This window comes from Juglans regia, chromosome 4 (genome assembly GCF_001411555.2).
Source record: "Juglans regia cultivar Chandler chromosome 4, Walnut 2.0, whole genome shotgun sequence".
In the NCBI taxonomy this organism is placed as follows: domain Eukaryota; kingdom Viridiplantae; phylum Streptophyta; class Magnoliopsida; order Fagales; family Juglandaceae; genus Juglans; species Juglans regia.
The window spans coordinates 10,438,832-10,457,435 of record NC_049904.1 but is presented as its reverse complement, the minus strand read 5'-3'; the positions used below and the strand labels follow the sequence as shown (position 1 = coordinate 10,457,435).

Below are 18,604 nucleotides of genomic sequence, written 5' to 3'. Positions count from 1 at the left end.
GTGTGAGAGGGAGGGGATGAGGTGGCTCTTGGCTTTCCCATCAAATACTATTTGGGGATGACTTGGGCAATGAAAGGACACCTTTGGCAAGAGAAAAATTTCTCCACAAGCCTTACCTTGGTGGTGCAATTTTGTGGGCCTTAACCGAATGGGCCTTCATTTGGGGTCTCAATGGGGTTTGTTTGGGGTTTGGGTTTCTAACAAGCCCAAATCTAATTTTTCTTAGCCCAATAAAATTTATAAGGTATAAAATAATAAATAAGAATATAATGACATGGATTTGAGTGGTTAATAGCACGTGAAAATAATTCACTTAAGTGATTAAATACTAAGCTATAATCGATTACAATTAAGATTTTGAAGCAAACATTTAGGGTTTAAACCATTTGGGGTTTCGATTTTCACCAAGATTTTGGAGTTTCTATTGGATTCCAAGTGTTTAGAGTTTCATTTGAGTTGAAACCTTATTTGGTTTGGCACAAACTGGATGATTAGATGGAATATTGTTTTTCTTAGGCGGCATATCACAAAGCTTGATCTCCTTCATATTTCCATCTCATGGTTTCTCTTAGTGCTAAGTGTCTAATACTATTGACCAATTTTGGCTAAGATCTTGCCAAGTGTTCAAATAAAATTTCTCTAACCTAATTTGGACATTCAACACTATGATCTTGAAAACACTAGACTGAGTGCCACATGACGCTTACACTAGGGTCACTATTCACTCTGAAAATGGTGAAAATAATTTTACACCATAAAATTACAAATATTCATACGAAAACTAAGAGCATATTTTGTTTCGCGAAATTCAACTCCTAAGTGCCTCAAACAATTCAAAACATGTTTTTGAACAACTGTTGTCCGGAAAACAAAAATCGATTTATTACTCCATAAAATCTTAAATATTCATATGAGTCTAATGGCATAGAACGTTTATCACTCTAACACTTCTAATTATCTAAAATAAATAAAATCGCATTTCTGACAACATAATGAGTGTAAAACTGACCATGCTGACAGACTAAAATTTACGCGATTGATTTATTCATGAAAACTTATAGTATTTCCATGAGGTTCCTAAAGCCTAAAGAAGTTCATCTGTTGAATTTTTGCGGTACTATTACAAAAATAATGCTCAATGGCTCATTCTAGACAAAGTGAAAAAAAAAAAAAAAAACACCTCTTGCACCGCAGCAAGGACAGATTGAATGAGAAGAAAAAGCTGGGATTCCACCTCTAGTTTTGCAACTATGTTTATAGTATTGTAGTTTTTATTTCTCTTTTGCTTATTTTAAATAATGTTTTGATGTTTATTTATGTTCATATTTTGGTGTTTATTTTCATGAATATGTGTAACTATGTTTTCAATTAAAGTTGAGGACGAAACCTAATTTAAGATTAGTAATATTATTTAAGAGATTTGTTTTTCTAATTATTTATGTGTTCAAAAATATATTATTGTTACTTCATATTAATTGAGAGAAATAGAATTCTTGATATGAGTTTAATCATGTTTTTCTCATGATCTAGAATATTCTTAATCAGTTTAGATTCTGATTCATAATTTTGTTAAAAATAAAATCTAATATCTTTTATGATTTGTTTTAACAGGTACAAGTGTAACAATCCACCATAAATTTAGTAGATTAATTTCTTTAGGCTTTAGGATTGTCGTAAAACTCCAAAAAAAGATTTCACAAATTGAGCAATCGATTATGTTTTAGTCTTTAGTATAGTCTGTTTCTTAATCTCTATGGAGATAGAAAGTAGGAATATGAGACTGAAAAATAGTTTGTGCCATTAGTCTTAAATGAACATTTAGGATTTTACGATGCTATAATATGTTTTTCATTTTCCAGATGAAAAGTGCTAAAAAATGCTTTCTCATGTAATCATGGCACTTAGGAGTAAAACTTTGCGAAACGAATTAAACCACCAATTTTATATGATTATTTAGGATTTTATAGTGCAATGTTTATTTTTGCCTATTTCGGAGTGAATAGTAACATCCGTGATAGTGCCATGTGGCACCTAGTTCAGTCAATTTTCAAATCGTTGTGTGGATTTTCCAAATCAGTTTAGAAAAGTTTTATTTGGATACTTGGCAAGATCTTTAGCCATACTTGGTGAATAGTGTAAGACATTGGGCACTAAGAGAAACCATGAGATGGATATGTGAAGGAAATGAAGGAAAATCAAACATTGTGATCATGCCACCTAAGTCAAACACTATTCCATTTAACCAAACACTGTGGAAACCAAAGAGGGTTTCAACCCTAGTAAAACTCCAAACCACTGAGATCCAATTGAAATCCAGAAACCAAGGTAGAAGCCAAAATCCTAAATAGTTCCCAAATCCTATTTTGACTGATTTTAGCTTAGTAATTAATCATTTGATTAAATCTCTTTTACATGCTATTAACCACTCAAATTCATATCATTATTCTTTCATTTATTCTTTATATCTTGAAAATTTCATGGAGTCAAGAAAATCTGGATTTGGGTGATGGTAGGAAATCACCACTCAAAACCACCATGTCACACAATTGCTTCAAGCTTCAAGCGAACAATAGCCCCCCATCAATTGGTCATCCTCACATCCACCATAAGCCCTCTAATCCTATATAAGTCATCCATGGCTTGACCTTCACCCTTTGGTCTCTTTCTATTCACTGTTTGGAAGAGAACTCTGGTTCAAGTTTTTTTGGCGGTGCTTTTGGCTAATCTTGCTTGAATTTTTTGAAGCCTTTATAAGTAGATTCTCATGAAAATACCTTCATATGAAGTGTTCCTCTTTGCCCATAGATATATGTTGTGAGATCTTGATGTTTTGATGCACTTTTTTTGTTAAAGTTAAGAGTTGATATTGATATGGTGAAAAGCTAACAAACATTTATACATGTCATGAGTTGATACAAAGCATGCTATTATTTTTATTAAAAAATTATGCTATACTTTTTGCAGTTGAAACTATAACACACAAAACAATTTCTATTTTGAGATTTTGATTATTTTTTGTTCTTAAAACCTAGTCCAATGGCTATGAAATTCTTAGATTATGTTCTTAAGACTTTCATTGGATGGTTAAGAGTTTTTTTTTTTTTTAAGAGATTTGGTTTGAATAATTATTGGAAGCATAATTGGCATGAAAAGGTTCAATTATGACTCAATTTTGAAGCTTTCAGGTTACTTGAGGTTTTTATGAAACTTTTGCCATATAATTTTTGGATTTAATACTTCGATCATGTGTAGAATTTAATGATGAAGTATATAATTTTTTCCTTTAAGTTTGCACGATGGATATTTCGAATTTAAGAAATGAAAAGCTTGAGAAAAGTCAAGGCACCAACATTTTTTTTAGGGCACGTTTGGATTCGCAAGTCATCTCAGCTCATCTCAACTCATCTCAGTTCATCTCAACTCATCTCAACTCATCTCACTACTATTCATTACTATTCAGTAACTTTAACTCACAAATCTCACTACTATTCACAAATCATCTCATTACTATTCACAATCCATCTCAACTCATCTCAGCTCATCTCAAATCATCTCAAGTGTTTGAATTTTGGACGGAAGCAAGAATAAAATGCAACTTTTGGATTTCTCTAAAGAGGACACGCCGCACGCACAAAAGAAAAAAAAAACCGAGGATTCTTTGTTTTTAATTCATTCGGACGCAACACGCAAGGTGAAGGGTTTTTTTCTGGTTTTTACGAAAGCAACGAAAAGTTTTTTCTTTAAGGGAAAGAACGTAGGTCGCTTGAACAACTCCTTTGGGGTCCAACTGCCGCTTCAGCCGTTTTCTCTACTGTCTATCACCTCTATCTCCATTCATTTGGCTTACTCTTTTCATTTCTAACTTTTTATTTAATTTCAGTTTAAAATTTATGGAGTATTTTTGAGATATTTGGCTTAGAAGTTTGGACAATTTATTTACTATTTATTTTACTTAATGTCGTTATTTTTCTTGCTCTTTTAAACTTTCATTTAACAGTGATTATAATTGTTATGAATTGATTTTGAGAATTTGTGATTTAAATACAAAGATGAACTTTAGAATCTTGATTTTGAAACTTTTTAATTTTCAACTCGTATTTTGTCAATTATTTTCTAATCTAATTTAATTTGTAACTTAGTTTTATTAATCTCTTAGTTCAATTACATATTAGATTAATTAAAGCTTAATTAGAACTTAAATAATTTCTATTTTATTATTTAATTTTCAGATTATTTAAGATTGTTTAGCTTAGTTGATTCCTTGATTGTTAATTTTAATTTGTTAGTCTTTTACGTTTCATTTCGACACTCAAAACTCTAAAAATATGAATCTAATCCATGACTAGTATCATTTTCATTCCCGTTGCACTCTTCCATTCATTGTACATACCACCACTTTTATTTTTTTTTGTGAATATTTTTACCATTTTAAACGAGTTTGATTTTAAGTAATTTTTCTTGAAGAGACGATTCAGAAATTTATTCCTAATTATTACGTAACATCCTCCTACATTTAAAAGAGTCTTTATATTGTTCATTTTTGAGTTAGTTAGGCTCCTCTGGGCCAAAAGAGGCCAACCGAGCTCGGGTTGCTTATCTTACTAGATAGCGTTTACACGGGGAAGGGAAACTCCACCAACGACATTCCCCTGACTAATTTAGGCCTTTGAGGCTCCCCTTGGCCAAAGGGGGCCAACCAAGCTCGGGCTGCTTATCCTACTAGATAGTGTCTTCACAGAGAAGGGAAACTCCATCCCAAGTTTTTGGGAACGGCAATGTTGTGGCGCCTAGGGTCAGTGAAGGGGAGGATGGGACTGTTGGGCTGGCAACAGGGAAGGGAGTAGAGTCGACATGCGTGTAAGGGTGATGGGATTCCAAGGAATGGTGCTTTGAGATTCTTTAGAATAGAGAATATGTGGGAGGCACGTCAGCTTCACACGACCGGTCACTAGATGGAGAAAAGATACATATATTCTCGTAACACATTTTATAACAATATTATAAGAAAAAATTAATTAATATATACAATATATTTTCACAACATATTTAATAACAATATTATAAGATAAAAGTATTTTTATAAAATAATATTATATTTATAAAATATTTTATAAAATTATCTATCATTTAACATATTGTTATAAAATATATTAAGAAAAATATTTTGTATAATGCCATAAAGATGACAATGAGAATAAATCATGCGGTTGGCACATGTACGATAATGGAGACAGATCATAGAAGCAAGCATCTAAGTCTTCGTTTATTTTTAAAAAATATCTCATTGCATCTCATTTCATCATTATAATTTTTTTAAATTTTTATATAAAATAAAATAAATAATTTAATTTTTTTAAATCTAAAACTAAAAATAATATTAAAAAATATATTCTAATAATATTTTATTTAATTTTTTAATTTTAATCTCAACACATCTTATTTCATTTTAAAAAATAAATTAACCTTAAAACTCTATTAGCCAAAAAAGAGCTTAAAAAGAAAATAAAAAAACAAAGATAGAAAAGAGAGATGGCCGAGGAAAAAATCGAGACAACAGCTGGAAAAGAAGAAGCAGAAGCCGCAACAACCAGTCTAGCCTCGTTAACTGTAAGGACAGACTGGATGGTTGCATGAGGTTTGTGGCCGTTCATTTATGGTGGGTCAAACAGTGAGTGCGGCAACCCCCACAGAAGTGCGGCCAACCCCCACAGACTGTACCAGTACAGCTACCATTAAAAATATTAACAGTGATTTCTTTATCTTTATCTTTATTTTTGTTTTTAAATTTATTTACATTAATTTATACATTTATATATTTTTACATAATTATAAATAATATTTTTTTAAATTTAAAGAAGTATTATTCATTTTTCAAATATTATTTTATTATTTTTTTTCTCTCCTACTCATTCAAATCAAATTTATAGAATTTATATTAAAATAATTTTAATACATAAAATTTGTATTAAATTGATAATACAAAATAGATGTTAATTATAATATATATATAAAAAAATAATTTTAAGAAACAAATAAAAATATTATTGTTTAGTTTAAAAATACATAAATTATTGTGAGAATTTTTTTTTTCATATAAAAAATTATTCTTCAAAAAAAATAATTTTACAAATGAAAATATATAAACCACTGCTAATACTCTTAGGAGTGATTTAGATTTAGAGATAAATTGAGATGATTTGTAAATAATAGAATAAAAATTGAATTATTTATTATATTTTATATATGAATTTAAAAAAATAATAATAATAAAATAAAATAAATTAATATAAATTGAAATAAATTATAAATACAAACGAGACCTTGACCGTTTTATCTCTTGGGGCCATCACCTTTTATGGTCAACGAAACCAGAAATTAGTAAATGGGCTTCCAGAAATGCACGTTGTGATGATGTTTAACGTACGAATACTGTTTCACTAATGATTTCTCTCTCAAATAGCTCCGCTACCCTACTTTGCCTTTCTTTCTTATTGTGAACATCCTATTTGGTGAATACCAAGACTGGAAGAGTACTTCCTCGGTCGCGTAGTCTATTTCTGCAGACTGCAACCTCTTTTGCTAAGCCTTCTTCGGCCTTTCTAACATTGCCCATGTAAGTCGTCCCCTTCCCCCTCTCTCTCTCTCTCTGTGACTTTTTGTTCATTTTTTTAGCAATCATTCACTGCTATACAGCGAAGGGAAATATATAAACAAGCTATCCTGAATGATTTTCTGTTTATAATCCTTTAGTTCACTGTGATTATTTTTCTTTGAGATATTTTTGAAAGTTATAAATAAAATATTATTATAATATATTTTTTAATATTATTTTTATTTAAAAATTTAAAAAAATTAAATTATTTATTTTATTTTATGTATAGATTTAAAAAAATTATAATGATGAAATAAATTGAGATATTTTTTGAAAACAAACGAAATTAATATTTTAAACTCCATTTTACTTTTATCTTGTTTGTGATTTTAGAGTACGCAAAATAGTATAAGTCTAGCTTATTCTCTTTAATAAAAGGTGGACAAATGTGATATGAGATATCTACGTGGAAAAAAATTAATACAGTCTATTTGATATTCTTTTAGATTTGTTTATTTTTACAGATAAAATAAAATGAGTTGAGATTAAAGTTAAAAATTAAATAAAATCTTGATAAAATATATTTTTTAATATTATTTTTATTTTATTAAAAAAATTGAATTATTTATTTTATTTTATGTAAAAATTTATAAAAATTATAATAATTAAATAGAATAAGATGAATTGAGATAAACTATAAAAATATGCAAGGGCTAAATGCACTCGACGATAATAGCATTAGTTTTAGCTTCGAAGAATTCCCATGCCATTAACCTTCGCATGAGTTTCTGTTCGGTAGAAAACTATGCCTTTGAGCTTGTTTTTACTCGATCGAGGGGAGATAATAGCGCCATCCGTATTAGAATACACAAAAATTTCAAACTGTATAATTTCAAGGTCCTGATAAAATATTTTAATGGTCATCATCTGAAAATGTTACTCTTTTTAAAACTAAATAAAAATAAAATACTTGTTCTTATAGTAGCTCCATCAATTACATTAAATAAATAATATCTCTATTTTCTGTGTCATCAGAACATTAAAAATATTTTTGTATTTTTTCGAACAATTTTAGGATTTAAAAATAGAAGTTCTGTGTTCATTTCGGATATAATTTCTTCGGATAAAAAAATTTTAGGTAAATGTAAATGCATTTTCTCTATAATTTTTTTACTTTTCTTTCTTCCCCTTTTTGGGAAACGTTAGAAAATGCTATTTGATTTTTTTTTTTCAAATGGTCATTGACTCATTGGATTTCAAAATAAATTAATCCCTAGGTTTTACGTTTCGTTCAAAAAGATTATCTATCAATTATCCATTGATCATGTCACGTCTATATATGTGACATGCCACACGTTCAAGAAATAGATAACAAAACAAACATAAATATAATTTAAAAAGCAAAAAAATAAAACAAATGAAATCTCAAAAAACATATCAATTACGAACAGTAGGATAAATACAATATATAACTAAAAAAATCTAAACACGGGAAATATTAAAAGCAAAGGCCACAAAAATTAAATAAAATAATCAAATAAAAAATCCATATTCTGTCAATTATATCATTGATAAAACTAAAGAAGTTTAATTTCATTCAATGAAGTCTTTCCTAATTAGTAGTTGAAGAAAGGTGAAAACATCGATCCAATCTGAAAGTATTTATAAGTTCATCCAAGTTAAATATGACAAATATAGTGTTGTCAGTGTTCTCTGCTATGATTTTGAATTTTGGTTTCTCTGCCCTTGGTATGGTTACCCTAAAAAAAAAAAATAATAAGTAATTAGATTTTCATGTTCTGTTTGGTTTATTTTTATAATTATTCTCATCTTATTTAATCATTATAATTTTTTTAAATTTTTACATAAAATAAAATAAATAATTTAATTTTTTCAAATCTTAAAATAAAAATAATATTAAAAAATATATTCTAACAATATTTTATATAATTTTTAAATTTTATTTCAATTCATCTCTTCTCAAAACAAACGAGTATAAGATGTTCATAGGCCACAAGTCAAGTTTTGATTGGCTGTCATAGAGATTGATGACACGTATTTAGCCTATGAAAGACTAACATATGACTAGCCGTTAATTTTCTGACGGCAAATTGAGGGAGGTACCTATTAATTTTATGAAAAAATTGAAAATTCAGACATCGAATTGTTAATATCAGATATTAATTTTCTCACTATATATATAATGCGGATTATTGATAATCATAAAATATGCAGAAAGTTTTGTGTTAATGGTGTGAAAATGGAAGAAGATATCAACCAGGAGCTTCTTAGCAAACCAGTAAGAGCAGAAGTAACTGTAGCAGATCATGAAGTGTCGTTAAAGAACAAGGTTTGGAGCGAGACAAAGAAGATGTGGGTTGTGGCGGGGCCTGCTATAGTGACCAGATGCACCACGTTTGGGATCAATGTCATCAGTCAAGCCTTTATTGGTCACATTGGTGCTGCAGAACTAGCTGCCTACTCTATCGTATATACCGTGCTTTTGAGGTTTTCAAGCGGCGTCCTGGTATGTTTTTGCCATTCTGGTTTCTTGTAAGTTTGATGACAAATTAGCATCGGCTTATGCTTCGAATGGAAATGGTTTTGGGTCTCATCACCATGGCCCTGACTTTAATGGATCATGATATTGGAGCAGGCTCCTCTTGCTTGAACCATTTGGAAAGGGGCTGGAGATGGATGCAATATGGATTATATAAGTAAAATGATGATCAAGATTCCCCAAGTACTATTACCTGAACGTTTGGGAGAAAGATCACAGTATTGATTGTTATTTGTTTATATTTTTGCGCAAGGTTGAATGTTCAATAAATACTGTAACACTCATTTCATGTGCCTATTTATCTATCATTTAAAGCTCTCAAATTCATATGAAATAGAATCTTTCAATACTTGGACAAAAGTACTGTGAGATGGATGCTGCCAAGAGAAACAAAAACGAAAACACAAAAGCAAGAATCACTCAACTGATCTTACATGTTATTATTAACTGTAAATTGCATCCAAAAATGGCTTGACAGGACGAGTTCTCTGTTTGATGATTTTATCGTTGTTTTTGTGATAACAGCATGCAATTGATAATGAAATCTGCATTTGAATTGTAATTGTAAATTCGGAAGTGCAGTTGGGCATGGCAAGTGCACTGGAAACTCTCTGTGGGCAAGCATACGGTGCGAAACAATATAACATGCTTGGAGTATATCTTCAAAGATCGTGGATAGTCTTGTTCTGCACCTCATTGTTTCTTCTTCCTCTACTTATCTTCGCAACCCCAATTCTTAAGATTTTAGGCCAAGATGAGAATATAGCAGATATTGGAGGGGACATTGGTCACTGGTTCATTGCCGTGCTATTTTCCTTGATTCCAAGTTTTACATGTCAAATGTTCCTACAAGCACAGAGCAAAAACGTGATCATAACTTACTTGGCAGCATTTTCAATTGCAATCCACCTCCTCCTCTCATGGCTTTTAACTGTGAAGTATAAGTTTGGGATTCCTGGTGCAATGTTCTCCACTGTGTTAGCATATTGGATTCCAAATATCGGTCAGCTTGCATTTGTTATGTGTGGAGGATGTCGGCAAACATGGAAAGGTTTCTCATCACTCGCTTTCAAGGAGCTTTGGCCTGTTATCAAGCTTTCTGTGTCATCTGGTGTTATGCTCTGGTAAGCACTTATCCAACATGGTGTTCAGAGACTTTTATGTTTTAAATACAGACCAAAGTAATATGGCATAGTATTTTTTTTTTTTTCCCCTGAAAAACAGTTATTGTTCTTCTTTATAGAAATTCTATTTATGACCTTTTGAAGTTTGTGAGTTCCTTGTAAGGTTTTATGACTGACATGATTGCTTTTGTATTATAATTATTACTGAACGCTATTTTATTTGTGATAGTCTCGAGATCTGCTACAATACAGGGTTGGTTATTCTAGCAGGATTCATGAAAAATGCTGAGGTCTCCATTGATGCTCTATCTATATGGTAATTCTTTCAGGCTCCCCTGCCTTTTTACTTTGTCATGTTTTCATACCCGTGCCATCATGTTACTATTGGAAACATTATCCAGACACAAGAAATTCTGTTTTATGCCCCTTGATCATTGAAATATCTGATCTATTTTTACAGCATTAACATCAATGGATTAGAAATGATGATATCTCTGGGATTCTTGGCTGCAGCAAGGTATCACCATCATCTCCATCCTTGAAACATAAGTTCACATCAAATTCATGATCATTAAGCTTTGGTGAGAGTAGTTTTTCTCCACTTGAAAATGTGTTTTGAATGTGGGTTTTTCATCAACGTTGAAGCATTAGAACTACTTATTCGTAAAATATGCTTACGAATGTTTTAACCTCATTCTTGTACTGATACTTGATTGAAATCTTACAGTGTTCGGGTATCAAATGAATTGGGAAGAGGGGATTCAAAAGCGGCAAAGTTCTCAATTCTGAATACAGTGCTGACTTCATTTGTCATTGGATTTGCCCTTTTTCTAGTTTTCCTCTTTGTGAGAGGACGTATTGCTTACATATTCACCGACAGTCAGGAGGTTGTTGAAGCAGTTGCAAGCTTGTCACCCTTGCTGGCTGTATCGATACTATTGAATAGTATTCAACCTGTGCTCTCTGGTACTCTTCCCCTCTCAATCTCTCGTTCTATTTTCTCTGATGACTACAAAATACTTAGGTTTGGTAGCTGGAATAGATCCCTAGAATTGAATAACTATTCCTTAATTTGTTAGCGTTTTAATGAACACTAATTAACAACCCTGTGGTATTAGAATAGGAAATTTTTAGATTTTTAAAACTTAAAACTGTAATACTTCCAAGGAGGACATTTTAGTCCTGGCTTATGTCATCCCCTGTGGCCGAAGGATTGTCCGACCACCCTCGTGATATTTTTTAAGAGGACAGTACCCCTAGTTTTATTAATAATCCTTACTTAAGGTTGAGGAAAACTATGGTTAAAAAAAAAAAACTTGGGGGCACAAAAATCCCAAAACCAATCTTTAAAATGTAATAAGAGAAATATATCCTACATATACTAACTAAAATTTCTATAACCATACAGAAAACTATAAGTACCAATTAAAGCACTGAATTCAACCAAAAGTAACCAGCAAACCAGAAATATCAAGAAATCAGCTTATCAAATCAGTGTCTAGACCGAAATAAATTCGTGTAGTTCCAACCTATAACCACAATGCCTTTTTAGGAATATGAGAGACAAAAAAAAAATATGTAACAGAAACACCATCAGCCCCTACATTAGCTAGACAATCAGCCACAAAGTTACTTTCCCTGTAAGAATATTGAAGAGAAAATGATAGAACTTGTTGAAAAGAAAATACGATGTCATCCCCCATTTTGAATTCAAAAACTAGTGGACAAGAATAGCTGAATCTGATTCAAATATTACTCTCAAAGACTCCCAATTGTAAACAATAGAGTAGAGCTTCCCTTCTCTACATATCTATTAGGCCTTGTTTATTTTTTGAGTTCATCTCAACTCAACTTATCTCATCTCATCTAATCATTACAATTTTCTCAAATTCCCACACAAAATAAAATAAACAATTCAACTTTTTCAAATCCCAAAACAAAAATAATATTAAAAAAATATATTTTAATAATATTTTATTTTATTTTCAACTTTTATCTCAACTCAACTCATTTCATCTCAAAAAACAAACGAGGCCTTAGTGTCATCCCCCGAATAAAGTGAGAAAGCAAAAAATGATGTCACACAAGTAATATATCATGTTTCCAGCTACCATGTTCAAAGTTTTTCTCACGAATCCTCATTCCACGAACCAAGCTTACTCATATAATGAGGATAAATTGTGGCTATCATTAAACTATTATAAAGTTTTATTATTTATATATGCAGTATTGAGTTAAGGACTCATTTGCAATGTGCATTTCACATTTTGACTTAGCATCAACATCAAGAAATTAGTGGGATGAAATGAAGTGGATATTAGAAACTAATCTCAGTCAATTTGGACTAGATTTTTGTTAGCCAAAGTAACATTAGTTTGTTAATTTTGACATTTCTTTAGGAGTGGAACAAAATTTTCCTCCAATCATTTGGGTTGGAAGACCTTTCTCCAACCCAATAGATAATGCATTTGCCTTGTCAAAATGAATATTTTCCGCATTTTGAAAGAATTTACTTCTGATGACATTAGCGAATTAGTTGTAAAGTAGTTGATTTTTGTGGACAGGAGTTGCTGTTGGAGCTGGGTGGCAGAGCACAGTAGCATATGTTAACATAGCCTGCTATTATCTTGTTGGAATTCCTGTTGGTGCTGTTCTTGGATATCTTTTTAATATGGGAATCAAGGTGAGCATTTCCATTCTTATGTTGTGTTTAGAATCTGTATTTTCTGACTACTCCAAAAGCTAAAACAGGAAGAATTCAATTTGCCAGTTAGTGTGGACACATCTTCCATACTGTTTATATGCCATGATTTAATAAAATTGTGTCATATTAAATTATTACCTATAAAAACATGTCACATAAGTAAGTTTAACGGCAAACTTGTTTTTTTAAAGAAAATGATGGTACCCCAATTTTATTTATAGACCTTTACTTGTGGTGGAAGAATACCTTATACATAAGGGCATAAGGGTAACAAATGGAAATTTCAAAACCAGGCTCTTATGTAAAGCCATTGATGGGAAAGATACAATACTGATACAAGAAATCCATGAAGAACAATCTAATGTCGAAAGTTGGGAATATCTGTACAATCTAAAGCGAAAAGGCCAACCATATGTTTGGAAAGTTAAAAAATGGAAGAGAAATTTACAGTGCTGCCTATAGCTCCTTGATTCGCAAGACTATTTGCTAAAGTGTTCCCTTCTCTATAAACATGAGTAATGTTAAAAGGAAAGAAATGGTTGTTAAAATGTAAAATATCATCCCAAAGATCAGCATATTTCCATGCAAAGTTCAACTGCAAATGTTTCATGTTTTTCTCAATCAGTCAATCTCATCTTGTAGGGTGTTTGGGTTGGAATGTTGTTTGGAACATTTGTTCAGACTCTTGTACTCGTTGTTATCACTTATAGAACCGACTGGGACAAACAGGTATTAGCTTTTGTTTGCCTTTTGTCAGCTTAATTATAGCAGTTTATTTTCTAGTTTTACATTAGCCCATTTTATTCATACATGTATATGCATGTACAATGTACATTTGCAGGTAATTTTGGCACATAAAAGGGTTAAAAGGTGGGGAGCAGAAGATGGTAAAGAAGGAAAACCTGCTGCATCAGATGCCTAGTTTTAGCTTTCCCATTCATCTTACATCATATGAAAATCTTAATAAAATAAAATGAAATCTGAAGTTATTTTCTTTCTCAGACACCTTTTGTTGTTGATTGTTGAGACTGAATTATGTTTCTGTGAAGATGTAAGTTGATGTATTGAAAGAACTAATTTTAATTTATCTGCAATGTATGTTGTGATGCCCCTAACCTCCCTCTTGGGATTTGATGGAGATCAAGATGTCAGGACATAGAACACTAGGTTATAATTCCCTTCGCTCATGACAGGTAATATGAAAGCTCCTAACACGTGTCTAGCATTATGAATAATTAGCAGCGGAAAAGTACTAACAAATATTTGTATCAGAATAAAATACATTCAGACATACATTTCATAATAATATTAGATAGTTTTTACGTAACAAACCACCTGTTTTAAAAACAAAGTCATCACATCTCAAATGCACAGATACCATAAAACTCTTGAAAATGCCGATGCTACTCGATTCTTTTATCTCAATAATTGTTTTTTCTTCTTCCAATAGCGAAAGTCTTCCCCATCAATCCGATAATTCTTCAGCCATAATGACCACCCTCCGAAGATAAGAGAAAATACACAAAAATAAAGAGAGTTGCTACTACCCATACGAAATAAAAACGCGCTTCCCAGCACTCACTGAATACTCCAAGCATGAATACTGAATACATCATGATTCCTACAAGAAATTCCCATGGAGTTAACTTGACTGATCTCTTTATCGTGTGCATTGTGGAAAGAAAGGTTAAAACTTTCTGCTGTTAAATTGTGAAAAAGACAGTCGTTCTTTTGGTTATGAAGTTTTTGTAAGCTTTGTTGGGTTAATGTTGCATTTTCAATTCCTTGTTGAAGTTTATGAATTGATTGATTTCATCATATTTTATCTTTAGTAGAGCTGCCAGTGCAGGATACTCCCAGGTTTCTACAAGTGCAGTCCGAGGACCCTTAAAATATAGCAAGGCAGACAGTGGACCTTCCATAATATTTTACAATCCCTGGATAGATCTTGCGGGAATCATTTTGAAAGCTATTGCATGGAAGTGAATATATACTACATTGAACAAACAAAATGTAAATCAATTATCAAATCTAAGGAAGAATCTTTGTAGTGAATAGAGATCTTGCCTCTTCACATTCTCTCTGTTAGGAGAACAGAATAACAGAATTGCAAAGGAACTTTCCTCCGTGCTTTTCATTATGCCAACAGTGGTCTATATATAGATTCTTACAAAGGAGAGAAAGAAGAATAAGTTTGTTATGCAACAGTAGAGAAATAACAGAAAATAATACAATTCGTAAAGTGCTATTCTAAGTCTAAGTGCTGTGGTTGTTCTGCTGTTGATGCAGTGCCTCTTTTATTTTTGACTTGAAGATCAGTAGAGGCACATAGGTTAATATGCCCCCTCGAGTCCAAGGGGGTGTTAACCAGATTGAGACGAGTCACAAAACTGAGGAACTTGTCAGCAACGAGAGGCTTTGTGAGGACATCTGCTAGTTGTTCTTTTGAGCTGCAGAAGGCAATTTTTAAGGTGTTTGCTGCAACACGATCTCTGACGAAGTGATAGTCAATGTCCATGTGTTTTGTCTTGGAATGATAGACAGGATTTGCACATAGATAAGTTGCTCCAAGGTTATCACACCAAAGAGTGGGAGCTTGATGCAGTGGAAGATTAAGTTCTCGAAGTAAGGTTTGAAGCCACAGTAGCTCAGCAGCAGTGGAAGCTAAGGATTTGTACTCAGCTTCTGTGGAGGATCGGGCAACTGTCTTTTGCTTTTTGGAGCACCACGAGATCAGATGTTTACCAAGGAAAATGCAAAATCCTCCAGTGGATCTTCTGTCGTCTGGGCATCCGCCCCAATCAGCGTCGGAATATGCTTGCAAAGTGAAATTTGATTTGGAAACAAAAAAGAGTCCTTGGTTGATCGTCCCCTTGAGATATCTTAAAATTCTTTTGAGAGCAGCCCAATGTGAGGTTTTTGGGGAGTGCATAAATTGGCAAATTTTGTTGACTGCAAATGATATATCTGGTCTAGTGAAAGAGAGGTATTGGAGACCTCCTACTAGACTTCGATACAGAGAGGGATCATCAAAGTCTGGAGCATCATATCGAGATAGTTTGGTGGAGGAGGCCATTGGGGATGTAATGGGTTTTGCTTGTAGCATGTTGCTGCGGGACAGAAGGTGTTTGATGTATTTTCTTTGAGAAAGAAACAAACCATTCACAGTATAATCAATCTCAAGGCCTAGGAAAAATGTAAGTTTGCCTAAATCACGTACGGGAAAGGCTATGCTCATATCATGAATTAAAGCATCAATGGCAGAGTTGTTCGATGCAGTGACAACGATGTCGTCAACATAAACAAGGAGGAACATATGAGTGTTACCTTGGTTGAGCATGAAAAGTGACGGGTCAGCTTTGGATGGGAAGAAGCCATACTCTGTTAACCAGGAACTAAGCTGAGCGAACCAGGCTCGTGGTGCTTGCTTAAGGCCGTACAGAGCTTTGGAAAATTTGCACACATAAGTAGGATGTTCGGCACTTACGAATCCTTGAGGCTGCTGCATGAAGACTGTATCAGTTAGGGTTCCATGGAGAAAGGCATTTTCAATATCGAGTTGCCGTAAGGACCAGCCGTGGGATACCGCAATGGAACCCTAAGTGCTGTGGTTGTTCTGCTGTTGATGCAGTGCCTCTTTTATTTTTGACTTGAAGATCAGTAGAGGCACATAGGTTAATACTCTCCAACATAACCAATTGCTTCCTAGCTCATGAATTCAACATTATCAACATAATCAATGATCAATGTTGTCTGAAAAGGCATGACACGTTGCCAATATACGTTGCCAGTATATGCATACAATCCGTCCAGGAGTTTTCCATATGCATAACATGTATATATAAATATATATATATATATCTCTCTATATATAAAGAGCATATGAAACGGAATTTTCTTGTTTTAACAGAAATTTCTTATTTTAACGGAATATGCTGATTTTTATTAACTTTCCATCCGTTTGTAATAATTACAGAACATAGGGATACAATTATATTTTCATTTACATTCTATTTATGGCTACTTTTATGATTTCTGTTGGTTTCTATTCCACTATTAATATATTTAAATATGCTAATAAAGTAGATTTATTATAATAATAAGCATGGATTCAATTTCCAATTTGAAAATACGTTATAATAGGAAAACAGATTTATGTAGATTTGTCTTTTTGTATTCATTATAATAGGAAAGCATTATAATAATTTACAAATAGCCTATCTTTCAATAACTTTTAAGATATATATTAGTAATAAAATAATAAGATATATGTACTTTATTTTTATTTTAATAAAATATATTAGTGCTTTGAACTGCGCATACGTGCCTTAGGCACGTAACATCTTACTAGTATATATATATATATATATATGTCCGCGCGCGCGCACGCGCATCTTGAATTATCTTAAAATCTTATAGCACTAAAAACTTGAAGATCAGTACAATATTCCTTGAGATTGAAATTTAGCATGACGATCAGTACAATCATTTCTACTCATCAACCAGAGTTTCCCCAAGTATATTGACTTATAGCCATGGTTGTGTCCCAGAGAAGCTATCCGGTTGGGTTATCCAACCCAAATTGAATCTGTGAACATAATATAACAGTTAAAAACTCACCCACACGTAACAAAATCAATCACTTTAGAGAGAGTGACAAAGTTGAATAAGATTAATTACATTTTCTTGAGTCTCAATCACTGCAAGGCCAAACTGGGTTCCACTAAAGTCCAACCCTTCAGTAGTGTTTTGGGATGGCTAACAATAGATAAAAAAAACTAGATCAAATTATGTCCTTGAAATAATCAAAGTATACCACGAGACCTAAGGCTGAGCAAAAATCCGACAATCCGACTCCGCTCCGGGTCTGCTCCGACTCCGACAAGTCGAAGTCGGAGTCGGAGTTTTTTCCCTATTGGAAATCAGAGTCGGAGTCGGAGTTGGAGTCGGAGTCGGAGTCATTGAAGAACCGACTCCGACTCCGCTCCGATCCACCTCCGACACTTGCCTTCGCCTCCGCCTCCGACTTGGCCCTCCGACTCCGCCTTCGATTTTATACATATTTTATAAAAATATATGTGTTTTTCTATATATTAATCATTTAAATTTTATACAATTATATCTTATATAATTAGTTAAACTCAATAATATACTAGTTAAATAATATATTTATACTATAATATATAGACTAAATTGACTAATAAATAATAATAGTTTAGTATATGACTATATGTAAATATCATACTATTACAAATTTACAATATTACTACCATGTTACATGTAAGTTGTAACACTAAATTACTAATGTATAAATATAATAACATGTAATGCTAATGTATATATAATATACTATAAACACTAAGATGCATAATAACATCAACATGTAATACTAATGGATAAACACTAATCTATAAATTTAGAATAATATATAATACTAATGTATAATAACTAAAGTATTATTCATATAAATTTTATATAACATTATCTTGTATTAATTATATTTTTTGACTTAATAAATTCTCAACATATTCCTTTTGATAAATATATTAATAATTCTAATATACATTACTATATTAATTAGATTTATGGTCTAATACTAATACTATTAGTAATCCACTTTAAGT

General features: G+C 32.1%; 1 protein-coding gene across 1 annotated transcript; it reads left to right on the top strand.

The window, feature by feature from the left end:
• Positions 1-6,368: 6,368 nt before the first annotated feature.
• Positions 6,369-14,095, top strand: LOC108992591 (protein DETOXIFICATION 21-like). Its single transcript, XM_018967188.2, has 9 exons — positions 6,369-6,613; positions 8,828-9,119; positions 9,735-10,276; positions 10,506-10,592; positions 10,737-10,793; positions 11,004-11,242; positions 12,841-12,959; positions 13,623-13,709; positions 13,822-14,095. Exons 2-9 carry the CDS (start codon positions 8,853-8,855, stop codon positions 13,900-13,902), a joined length of 1,479 nt encoding a protein of 492 aa, XP_018822733.1. The 5' UTR covers positions 6,369-6,613; positions 8,828-8,852; the 3' UTR covers positions 13,903-14,095.
• The last annotated feature ends 4,509 nt before the right edge of the window (positions 14,096-18,604 follow it).

Bases quoted from the DNA above. Each gene is read 5' to 3' on its own strand.
- LOC108992591 (XM_018967188.2), top strand. From the start codon at position 8,853: ATGGAAGAAGATATCAACCAGGAGCTTCTTAGCAAACCAGTAAGAGCA. The intron at 10,794-11,003 runs GTATCACCATCA...GAAATCTTACAG, and splicing joins GGATTCTTGGCTGCAGCAAG to TGTTCGGGTATCAAATGAAT. The intron at 13,710-13,821 runs GTATTAGCTTTT...GTACATTTGCAG, and splicing joins GAACCGACTGGGACAAACAG to GTAATTTTGGCACATAAAAG.